We start from the raw sequence: 12773 nt of genomic DNA on the forward strand, positions 1-12773 counted from the left end.
ATCAGATAAAAATACCGATGAGAGTCTTTAATGCTCTAACGAACGTAGCCAATTTCTTTGTTTCCCACAAAGAGAAAATGTCCAATAATAGTTATATCTGGCAGAGTGACAAATGCAGTAATTTCTAATCATTTCCAGCATTTTCTAAATGTGAGGAAATGAAAGTAGTGCTGCGCAATATATTGCAAATTTTTTCATAATTGTAATATTAATGCACAGATTATGCACATCGGGGGGGAAGTGCAATAAAATGATTGAATTACCACATTTAAGTACCATATTTCCAGGCTACTTAAGTTCTGGGTGCTTACACTATACTGCTTAAATCAAGCTAGAAGGATTCTACTGTTGCAAAGCCAAAACAGCAGCCATATGCAACATTTCAATAATTTCATTCTTGACCTGGAAATCATTATATATATATATAATATCTGTTATCAAGATAATTCCTGGATAATTCTTCAGGAATTATCCAGCTTCTTTTTTTATGCATGTTCAATACACTCTTGTTGTAGTGGCAAATTGATCTTCTCTTATTTATAGGTGTAGCACCAATCAGTGCATAAAGCACAGAGGTTCTCAGTGTGATTTCAGTAAATGTGTGATTATCATAACGGGCACAAAGGAGGAAACTTAGTTTAGCTACAAACCATTTTGTTCAAAAACACATCTCGCTATGTATGATCGACTATCAAAATAAACCGATTTATTTCTTGCTGCAAGTTGCAGTCCATGGCCAATCCTAGAAAGTACCTTCTGGAAAAACAGGTAGAAATGTAAGTTCTCAAAGACAGTCATGCAGCAGAATATTTTGACATTCCCCAAATAATTATTAGTTATCAGATGCATAGGAATGTAACGCTGGAGTTTTATCCACCTGATCCAGTGTACCTTTCGGCATTGTAGAAAAAAAAAGGCGCTTATGCGACATTGTGACTGGGTGTATTTCTATTATTTCTGCACTTTTCTAAATTAAAGACTTCAGACCACAGCATATAATAATATTGAGTTTTAATACAATAATAATGAGTTTGCTTAAAAAGCTGATAAAGTGACATGATGCTGCGTTAAAAAAATAAAAAATTCTAGACAATAGTTTATTTCAACAAAGTCTCATAGGTTTATAGACAATAGTTAAATTGGGGCTATAAACAACAGACTCACTGGCCAGTGACCACGTCAATAAACAAATAGGTGTGCAGGACTTGACCTGCACAGAGCACACTCTAAACCACTCACTTACCCTCAAACGTGGGGTCTTTCATCAAAAACAGCTAAATATCATGCTCATAGTTTATAAATATGTTCCTTTAGATGCTGCTTAGTTCAGTTCTGGGTGGAGAACTGGACCTCTGCCCTCACCAGGAGGTGCCGAGCTGCCAGGTCTATAGCTTTTCTTCCTGGAAGAGGATCTGAGCGTACACAGTGTCGGAGCTGGAGGGAGTGGCGTCAGGGCTAGGGGAGACTGGTGGCTCCTGCCGCGGTCGGACTAACTCCAGCTCTGCGTATGTCAGGCTGTCTTCTTGTGAAACTCGGGACTAGAGGAGGAAGAGGAAAAACAAGGGAATTTAGCTGGCAGATAATGCAAATGAGGAACATAGTCTGCTCAGCATTCCCTCGCTAAGCATCTCGTCGGCTACAGAAACTATGCGTTCACTGCTTTTTGCAGGAGCTTTGGGAACATTCAGACTACTTGAAAACATTTGCTGCCAAAGGAGTCCTATTCAGCACCCTCAGATCTTTCTAATTGCTCTAATCTGATCCACATGTGAACGCTTACATCTCCGAAGCTTCTTTTCACAGTGAAATCTCAAGCACAGCACAAGCGGGAGTCACTGGTGGTCCTGAATTTGAGTTAGTTTGCCTCTGAATGTACTCGTTTGAGGCTTTCATTGTGGATATTAAACCAATGAAGCACTCTAAGTAAATAATTGAGTTTCTGAAGCAATAATGCTAAATAGAATTATCAAGCTCATAACTGAATGAAGCGACGGCAATAAACTCTGGTAGACAATCACGCGGTCGTGAAACATATTCCCTCTTGTGCGTATTTCAATAACAAATCTGCTCTTGAAGAACAAAATAAAAGGAGAAACGTCTTTTAAAACAAAAAAATTAAAAACGCATAATGAAGCGCTGCCCGTGTTTATGGCATCCAGTGAGCAGACGAAGGGCTTACGGTAGCAGATCTCCTCGGCTGAGTCTTCAACCTTCTGGGCTTCTGAGGTCTCTTTGCTGCAACAGGCGCTGCAAGAAAAAAACAAATGTGAGAAACTTAATTGTGTGGAAAAACAACAGCCTGGAGATTTGAATCCACAAATGTCACTGTGTTTTGAAGTCGAAGTCTAACTCAAGCAAGATGTTGCTTAGAAGTGAAACAAGACCATCGTTTGATGATTTAGTCTTTCGGCGTAGATTTAATGTCTGCTCTTAGTTGGCGATGTCTTTTTTTTTGTGGGCTTTGACCTCTTGCTGCCCTTTGGGACTTTTTAATGCTTCCACATGTGTTAGGAATGAGACATGAAATTTAACCGCGAGAAAGAGAAGAAAAACTGAACCAAGCTTTCTTTTTCATTCAGAGTTGGAGAGGTTCACTTATAATAATCTTTTACTTTTGTCCACATTGAGATCATAGCTTTTCAACAGGATCTGCAGGGTAAATAGGCTGATTGCTAAAGGCATATGTGGCTACTTCTAAGAGTTTAAACACAATCTTCTACCTCTGATGGGTGGCTGAAACAGTGGGTCTTCAGGTGGTGTCACTTTCGGTCCTCTGTCAACCTGCTGTCTTGTCTCTTTTCTTCGTGTTCTTGGGGGAGAATTGGAGCAGCTGCTGGAGCTGGTAACTGTCTCTCCAGAACTGCAAAGAATAGAAGATCCAAAGATCACCGATAATTTCCCTATAAAAAGTAATTTCCCTATAAAAAGTGTGTTTTGGCTGTTTGATTTCTTGTGTTAACATATCTACCCTGTTGTTCCCTATTATTTTTTGACCTGTTGAATAGATTTTCCCCCTCTTGATATAGATTTTTATTGGCCAAGATTTTAAAGCTCACAAAACAAAAGCCAAGAAAATGTCATTCAGCAACAGTATTGCAGTTGCATGTTTTACTGATTTCATCAAGCTGCTGTAGTAGTGAAATCAAAAGGTCAGTAAAACCGAAATGTCACATTACATAATGCAATTTTATTTTGCTAAGTTGGTAAAATAAAAAAATTAAAAAACTCCCAAATATGTAAGATTGAGACTTGCACAGGAATGAGAACAAAAATCATTTGGTTAATTAGGCTTAGAAAAATTAAGTGCTTCAGTCTTCCTGACTATTAAAAATCCTTCGAGCTTATTGTTTCTCAAGCAACCTATAGACTTTGTTTTGATGGAAAGACAGGATTACAACTGCAAAGTGATGCAAAAGGAATGACCCAATTATGACATTTCAGGAAGAGATATTTATGATTGAACCAAACATTTAAATGTTCATTTTGTTTACCATTTTCATTTGTGAAAATGTTTTGTAAGAGTCTTAAAAAACAGCACAGTACCTGCTTTCTGGACATTTGACGAAAAGATAACTTCCTGTGGAGAAATCAGAAGAAAGATCATTGTGAATGTAATAGTTTGTATGAACTACAGGTCACACTTCATTTTCTACATTCTAGTTGTAGAGGAAAAAAGCGTGGATTTACCTTTCAATCTGTGTCTCCTGTGGAAGTACTGGCATGTTAAAACGAGGGAGAACAAAAAGATGGACAGCAGACCCAGGGAGCAGATCAACACGGCACACAAATACACATCTGGTTCGGAAACGAAAAAAAAATGTTTTGTCCAGGTTATGTGTGATTAAAGGTTATACGAAGGTCTAGAGATTTAAGACGTTACCTGCAAATAAAACCCAGAGTCCCTCGCTGCTGCCGTCCTCAGGAGTAAAGTGCACTGTAGAAGCAAACATGTTGCATTAAGTCAGCAGAACGCAGCACTTAAAGAACATAAAATTTCCAAGTCTATCTTTATAAATCGCTGATGTCTGTGGGCACTGACCCAATGGAGCAGACAACCTCAGTGGTTTATGGAAATATCCAAACCACTGCTGTGAAGAAAAAAAAAAAGAAAAGAAAAGAAAACTGCTCAAAAGCATCGGCCAAACCCACAGTGGGGACATCCACAAAGCTGCAGGCCTCACTGGGCAGCTGCTCTCGAATAAAAATGGGGAGATTTTCTTTTATTCTGCGTATTCGCTTTTGACTGTCACTTCATAGTTGTTTTGCTGATGTGCATGAATGATTTTCAAGAAAACAGCATCAAATCAGAGTAACTTCACAATCATTTCCAGTCCCATCCATTCATCATCCATCCATCCATCCATGCATATATGAAGAACTCTGGACATTGGGCGAGAGGCAGGGTCCACCCTGGTCAGGTCTGTTTCCAGACCACTAGATTTCATTCAAAATCAAATCTGCTTTGTTCTCCATCTAATGGCTTCCTGTTTTTTTATGTAAATGTGCATATTGTTATGTTCTGTGTGAGGAATGATGTGGTTTGGATTTTCTTCTTGAACACTTGTTTGCAAACTGTATTGACTGAACTTGAAAATGGACTAATTTCTGTCATGTACGAGTATGTGGCATGAAAATCTACATTACAAAAATAGGAAAATAAAAATAATTTTAACTATTTTGCATTTGCACAGCAAATTCACTCTTTTTGTTAAACGTAGAAACTTCAAAATCGTCTTACATTGCTGATGTTAAAATTATGCTTTTTCTTGGCGAAACAAACAGAAAAAAGATGCATGAAAATAATTTTTTTATTTGTTGCTGTAGCATAATCTGTACCCCACTTGTCCAGTCCCCAATGACCTTTTGTTGATAAACGGATATACATAATGAGGAACATAGTCTCTTGAGTCTGAACTCTTTGAGTGCTCAGCTGATGGGGAAAAAGACTCAAGTTGAGAAATGGTTGCTTTTAACCCGCACAGTCTGAGGTCAACAGGTTGGCTGTCAGGAGCTGTTATATGTACATATGTTATACAGATGTGTCTGCAAAATGCTGACTGTACACCGAATGGCGCCACGTTTATGCTAAAACATATATATACAGCCCAGAATGAACATGTTGCAGCTGTTGGCTCATCTGCACTCATCCAGAAAGGAAAAGTGAAGATGTGGAAATTGTTGTAAATCTAAAGCCAGTGCTCAGAGAGATTCGGCCCGTTGGTACAAAAAGGAGCAGACAGAACTCAAACATTTGGTTTAAATGGCTTAATTTGGGATGTAATAAAGTAAACATTTGTCTTGTTTGGCAGAATCTTTGGGATATGAATAATTCATAACTTTAAGTGTTGAGTGAAGACTGAAAACTGGAAACTAAGGGCTTCCCTGGATTACAGCTCCCCCCCCCCTCATTGTTTACCCTTATAATACCAGCTCTTGTGTTTCCTGGCTCTGTGGTCAATGCATCTCTGGGATGCCTGAGGTTGCGTGGCTTCCTAAGCGTGCCCTGAATATAGGGCAGGGCGTTGTCAGACGACTCTGTCTGACCTGAACCTTTATGCTTTTCTAGTGTAAAATAAGCAAAATGTGCAGCGCCTTGCAAAAGCTTTCATACCCCTTGAACTTTTTTAACATCTTAAAATGCAAACAGAGTGGCACAGCTATTAAGAGCATTAATCAGATGAGTAGCCAACTGGTTGAGTTCTGGTCCTGAACTCCACACATTTTGCCTTTGTGGAAGAGGAGAGTAGTAGACTACTATTAAGAGAATATTTTTTTTGGTTTGCCACAAGCCAAATATAGGTGACCAAACATACAGAAAAAGCTGGAATGAAATCATTAAGATTGTAACACATTCATGTCACCACAGCCTAGTAAAAGTCCACACATACATTGAATTAGAGTGGCAAGACATTTATCATCCAATCTAAAAGCTGGAGCTTTCTTTAAAAGACTAAATGACATAAATATTAGTCTCTAGTTGTTTAAACAGCCCTACTCCTAAAAGCTTGCACCTAAAACAACAACAAAGGATGGCTACACTTCCTATCTATGATGTTCTTTTAACTTTTACATTTATCACTACTGTGCATTGGTTTAGACTAATTTTGTGTGGCTAATTGTATTAGGCACACAAAACTGCAATTAAAAAAACCCAGAGGTTTGTAGGTATGAGATGAAAAAATGTGCAAAAGTCCAAACAGTTTGAGAAGCTTAGGAACCAAACAGTGTAAAGTTGGCCATGTGTAACCACATGAAAATATATATGTGCTTTTCATCAGGTACAAACAACAAAATGATGCCTGGATTAGTCATATTTTTAAAAATGTGACTTTAATGACCTTAAAGTCGCATTTAATGTGATTAAACCTGTGGCGCGTTGACATTTTGAGTTTTCCTGTGTACAGAAATGGACTTCACTAGATAAACAACATTTAGCAACAGCACAATGTTTAAGAATAAAATTTCCAATAAAAGTTCTACTTTCGTATCATAAATCTATGGCGATCTCAGTTATAGTCAAGTGGATCATTCTTGTGGAGAATTATTTACCGTCACGTGCGTTTTACATGACCTCATTTAATCCTTCAGCGCCTATTCAATTTCTGTGGGGGATTTGACCATGGCTAAAGCAGCTGAAACTTAATTCTCCAGGAATATTTCTCTGAGTCTTGGTGACTTAAATAAAAGTGCAGTTATCCCAGAATGCTGACATCATGTGAGTTTAAGAACATTGCCAGCTCAGCACCACTGCCTTTCCCCCCTCATATTCGTAAATAGAGTTATACTGTTGGCTGTGTGAGATCATTGTTTTGGGATGGAAATGCCTGAGAACTGGGTTCACACTCAAGTCTAACTCCTCCTGCAGCTACATGAAAAACACTTCTTTCTTTTTCTTGCTCTTTTAAAATAAAATGGAACAGTTTTGTATTGATAGAATAGAAGAAGAATATGTCTCAGCAGGATGAAGTCAGTTCTAAACAAATTCTTTCAGAATAATTACAGTAGAAATCCCTCCTTTGCTTCCTGCGATTTGTTGAAGAGCAGTGTTGAGCACACGCACCTGTAGAGAGGCCAGATGGTGCAGGACACTTTTACTATTAATATATGTAGGAATGTGAAATCATTTGTCATGTTGCGTGAATTACAGTTAACAATCTGTTTCGTCTAAAAAATGACAACAAAGTTATGGTAGTCAGATTCTAAAACACTGCATTTCTTGGCTTTTTTTCCACTTTATTTTCCTTTTTTTTTTTTTTATACATCAAATTCTCAAAAGTGAACCGAACTGTTGGGCTCATTGATAATCCTTTGAAAATGCCAAAGGTAGTTTTCTAAATTGTTCCCGTACTGCGTAAAATTCAGTGATCACATAAATGATGGTGAATTCAGTCAATGACTTTCTGAATTAAAATCTAATTTCTTTATGCTAATTAAAACTGTTCCAATAACAAAGGTTTTTAATCAAGTGTTTATCTATCAAAACTAACCCCTAACTTTATTTAAAAGCTTCCCCAAATGGTTTCTTTTCTACACTGAAAAGGAAGCATACAGTTTGAGCTGTTGACCACTGGGGTCAGTTGGTCAGGAGGCTTGGCTTCCTCCTATATGAGAGAAAAAGTGAGGGAACTATGATTGGATAAACAGAGAGGGATGTAGCACTGATGTGTTACTCAGACATTCAGAAATACACAATTAGCCATATGTGTCTTAGCTTGTCATGTAAATTACAAGATTTGGTTTAATCAATGCCAGGAGAGAATTACAAAATTTATGATTCTGCAAGGAAGGAGTTTTGAAGTGAGATCAAATTTTACACGCAGTAAATGACTCCCCTGGCATCTTTATTAAGAATAAACCCAGATTAGTTGCAGCCAAGAGACCGAAGCTCAGAACTTGTCCAAAAGGACCAAAGTGGACTTATGTCATCTTAAATCAACTCCAAACACAAAAAAATAAAAAGGGTTGTAGCGGAGCTTGAGTCTAACTTCGGCAGTAAATGGACAAGAGGTGGGGAACGTGCACTTGACAGATTGCCAGTCTATCACATGGCAACAGAGAAACACACAGAACAAACAACATGCACACACGCATATCTAATGGCAATTTACAGACCATCTAACCTTACGCTCATGTTTTGGGACTGTGGGAGGAAACCAGAGAAACCATACATGGGGAGAACATTTAACCTCTGTGCTCCCAGACTGGGATCTGTACCCAGAACCTATTTTGCTGAAAGGCAGCAGTGCTACTAATGATACCACCATGCAGTTCTAAAAGTAGTTTATTTAAACACTATTTAATAAATGTTTGAACTGTTCTCCTGTTTGCATTGGGGGGTTATTTACAAAGAAGCCATTGATTATTTTCACAGGAAACAGTTTAGCGTTTGTGTGTCATTATTAATCTTCCTGTGTGAAACATCCTGATAATGGAACATGTAAGTGTTACTGGAGAACTATGCCATAAATATGGGCAACACTTTTCTCTAATATTTTATGGTACTTTTCTATCAGAAACTCTGATTAAAATTGCTTTATTTGTGTTTTTCCTCAGTATGTGTATCACACAGACAGATTATTGGTGGTGCAACTTAATAATCTTTCTCTTCATGACTGAATATCTTTTCAGTGGAAACCCAACAAAAGGTCAAAGGTCCATAAATAGCTTTTAAATAAAATCCTTTTTTTTTTTAGGTTTATGGTGTTTTTATGCTGTTTCCTTTCCAACTAGTTATTAGCTTCAGTCACCTGGACACTGGATTTCACAAAAAGAAAGGACATCAGGAGAGTAATCTACTAACATAGGTATTGAGTGGCAAGAAATTATCATGGTATGATGAATTGATGAATACATGTAAAAATCAAATCCTATAAAACAAAAGATGCAAAGCCTCAATTTACAATACAATTAATTGTAAAATGTGATGCTGCCTTAGATTCCAAACTATAATTGTATGTGTTTTTCTTTTTTTTCCAACTGGAAATATTTCCAAACAGTCACATTTGTCTTTTGTTTTTTTGTTTTTTTTTGACTATGCAAACCAAGTTTAAGCTATAGAGGAAAAAGAGGCTGAAATTTATTTTTCAGTTACCTGTCAGCTGTGTGGTGCTGGAGCCATTGGACGAGGCTCTCCATGTGGTTTTGTACTTTCGGATCTCCTGAACTCTACAGCTATAAAAGCCCTGATCCGTCCCTGTGACATTGATGATGAGCAACCGGTACACCTCTCCCCCCGCGTCGTCAAATAAGTGAAACTTTGGCCGGGGGAAGCGAAGGCTGTAGTTCCCATACTGCTGTATCTTCTTGATCCCTATCCTTACAATCAGAAACTGGGAGGGTGGGAGTGCAGTTGGAGAAGTGGTCGGTAAAGGAGGTGGTCTGGGAGTCGGCAGAGTCGAAGGCAAGAAGAACCAGCGGAGAATGAGGACACTGTTGCTCCACTTTTTTTCAGACACCAGACAGGACAAAGTCAAGTTGTCTCTCTCTGCGACTAAGACCAAAGGCCCAGGGGTGACTGTCACGTTCAGGCTGTGGCATACCTCTGTCGGCAAAAAACAGAGCGGAGTTCACATAAACAGCTCATTCAAAGCTTGTAACACTGCAAACTTTGAATGTTTGCATTCAAAGTTTGCATTTTATAAAATGTCTATAAGTAAAAATTCAGAAATACGAGTGTATTTGTATTCTTCCCAACCAAGACATTACTTTGTAGAAACAACTTTTAAAGCAGTTGCAGCTACAAGTCTACACGTTTTAAATTTTTTTGCCATTCTTCTTAGCAAGGTAGACCAAACTGAGACAGACTTGATAGAAAATGTCTAGAAAAATATCTTTTCAAGTCTTGCCACAAATTAGAATTGGATTAAGGCCTGGACTTTGACTGGGCCATTTCGGCATATGAATATGTAATGATGATGTAATCCAATCTACTCTAGCTGTGGCTGCATGTTTTAGATTATTTAATATTTTGGAAGGTGAACTTCTGCCACTGTCTAAAGTTTTTTACAGACTCCAATAGTTTACTTTTTCAGGATTTTCCTGTATTTAGCTGCATCCATGGTGTGAAGATTGTCGGCCAAAAATGTATATTTTGAGGATGTTGTGTTATAGCCTCACTCTGTTAACTTCTCAAAATGAGAAGTCATGAGAAAAAGGTTAAAAGATCTTGAGATATTATGGAGAAATTTCATTAAAGTTAAATTGTTTCCTCATGTATCACTTGAATTTATGTTTCGTTTCTTAAAGTCTTAATAAATAAATAAAAAATTAGTGTTCAAAAACACACTCCTTTGCCATAGTATGTCAGACAGTCACTGAATGACTGAGCTTGCGTGACTCTTTCTTGCTTTTTTCAATTAGTAAATTACAGGAGTTGAAAATGTGCCCCCCTTGGAATGGTCTGAGATCATTTTTTATAACAATGTATTCCCTGACAGTTATGGCTAATTGTAGCATTTACACAAACTAAGCTTGTACACACACCCACAATGGCTTGTAGGATTTATGCTGTTAAAAGCATAAAGTATGACTGGTTCTACTTGTATGCGTCTTCCATCACCAGAAGGGAATTTTGCCTGTACCGCTAAAAAGCCATTCTGGTCAATAAGGAAATCAACAAATCATACGTTGTGCACAAATGTTGTTTTTTTTTCCCCTGCTTACTTTTGTTTTCTTCTGATGGAAGCAGAGTCACATGTGTCTGACACAGAATATGAGTCGATAAGTGTGATTAGACAGGCAAAGATATGCTACAGGTGGGAAACATTGATCCTCTGCGCAGTAGTCCCTTCAGGCGGGATAACAGGGAACATCTGCTGCTGCTTTTTCGTTGTCGTTCTTGTTATGTCAGTTGGGAATCTGCCCCAGGTTAGGTCCAACATTATTTAATGCAACATCATGAGCAGAAAAAGTTTCTAGGACATATTAATGTGCAGTTCAAGCTTCTGGAAAAAGCTGACTCGTCAACATTAGTGCAAAATGTGTGATTGATCATAGAAACCAAAATGTTCTTAAGTCTAAAACATTTATCTAAATAAGAATGACCTTTCCATGTGTGGGACATTTTCGCCTCTCTCTTGACTGGGCCAAGAGGCGGCCCAGTCAATTTTAAAAATCTGGGTCAAGTCATGCAGACGTTATCAATCTGTGTGAATTATACATGTGATTTATGACTGTCTTGATTTGTTGTCAAAAACCAAGAGAAACATAAGTCTTACAAGCACTTACAAGAATCATTTTAAATGCATGCAAAAAATAACTCAATTAAAACATGAAAGTTTTTTTCCTGTGCTTCTTTCATAAAAATAAGGTATTCATACTAAAAGTAAACAATGGTATCTGTTTTACATGTTGCTGTGTGCACCAATTGCTACTCTGTTTCGCCCCATTCTTTCAATTCTTCTGAGCTTCATTGCTGCAAACAAAGTAAACTTACCTGTGACCAGAGTCTTAGTCAGGACAAGGACCACTATAGAGAAGTACATTTTCCACAGTCAGCGAATCCATAAACCTAGACAACTGCACAGCACTTTCAAAAGCAGCTACATTCAAAACGGAGGCTGGCTGCACAAACCACCAGAGCCCTTACCCACCATTAACTCCTCTCCTCTTTCTCCTCTTTTCTCTGTAATATGAAACAGAAAAAGCTCTGTTCCCACTTAGAAACTCCCACTCTCTCCCTCGCTCTCCCCTCTAAGCTGTCTCCGTCAACCTCTCTCTGTCTTTTCCCTCTGTGTCCTGCTAAACGTAGGAAATGTCATTTCCTGTGTTCCTGAGAGTGGGTGTTGGACCAGGGCCCAACACCCCTGAACCTAGAGATGATCGCCGTATCTCATCTTGAGGGTTTGCCTTCAAGATGCATATTCATGTTTATGCTCATCTGAACATGATATGTTTTCTTTTTGTTGTTTTCTGTTTGTGCACACACTAGACGTGGGACGTCTCCATGTCTCCGGCTGCTGGACGGAGTGGCATGGGCTTGTCTCTGGCTGCGGTTGTCAGACTGTCCCAGTGGTATGAAGCCTGCTGCTTTATTGGGCAGGCTAAACTGCTGAGGCAGGGCTTCTACTGGCTGCTGTCAGCTCTGCCAAAGCCAAATGAAATTACACAACACATTTAACCCTTCAAACAGTGTGTAGGATTTCTATGAAAACCATGGAATCAGTGGAAAGTGTGCTGGCTGTGTTCCTAGAGCAATTTAATTCCTTCTCACCTTGAGAACTTATTTTAAAATGCAGGACATGTAAACTGAAGTGTTTCTGCAGTTTAAACTTAGGCTGTCTATCACAGGTTTTATGAATTAAAGGTTGTGTTTACATGTGCTAAACTGATACTTCATTTGGGATTTCCCTCATGTTTTCCTTCTCCTGTGTCCCAAATTCAAGTGTGGGGCTCACTCTACTCTGCCACATAGTGGTCAAAATTGGTTACTGCTTCTTGGGGGATCATCAACATATCAATTAAGTGCAAAACAATTACAGGTTTTCTATTTGTTAAACATTGTGCAATGTGCAATCAAAGACTATAAAAATCTATGCTTCTGCCCAGAATTAATTGTAAAATTAGTTCTCATGTTTGCCTTATTTTGAACTGGTTGAAAATCTTAAGAAATACATTTTTCAATATGGAAAAAAATATTCTGTTTTAAACAGTGTCTATTTGAAGGTTGTTCAGTACAATAAGTACTTTATTGTTCTGTTCTGAGGTTGCTCCTCCCATGAGTGTTTGGATATTTTTATACTCCCACAGTCTGGATTCAAATCAAAGTGTGAGGA

At 38.2% G+C, this 12773-nt stretch overlaps 1 protein-coding gene across 1 annotated transcript; it reads right to left on the reverse strand.

The window, feature by feature from the left end:
- Window positions 1–994: 994 nt before the first annotated feature.
- vstm4a (V-set and transmembrane domain containing 4a) lies at window positions 995–11806 on the reverse strand. The gene is made up of 8 exons (XM_008429725.2): window positions 11435–11806; window positions 9092–9541; window positions 3881–3934; window positions 3688–3795; window positions 3544–3577; window positions 2721–2860; window positions 2180–2247; window positions 995–1538 (listed from the first exon to the last, which is right to left on the reverse strand). Exons 1-8 carry the CDS (start codon window positions 11481–11483, stop codon window positions 1386–1388), a joined length of 1056 nt encoding a protein of 351 aa, XP_008427947.2. The 5' UTR covers window positions 11484–11806; the 3' UTR covers window positions 995–1385.
- Between the last annotated feature and the right edge of the window lie 967 nt (window positions 11807–12773).

Source organism: Poecilia reticulata, chromosome 15 (genome assembly GCF_904066995.2).
Source record: "Poecilia reticulata chromosome 15, P_reticulata-male-v2, whole genome shotgun sequence".
Classification (NCBI taxonomy): domain Eukaryota; kingdom Metazoa; phylum Chordata; class Actinopteri; order Cyprinodontiformes; family Poeciliidae; genus Poecilia; species Poecilia reticulata.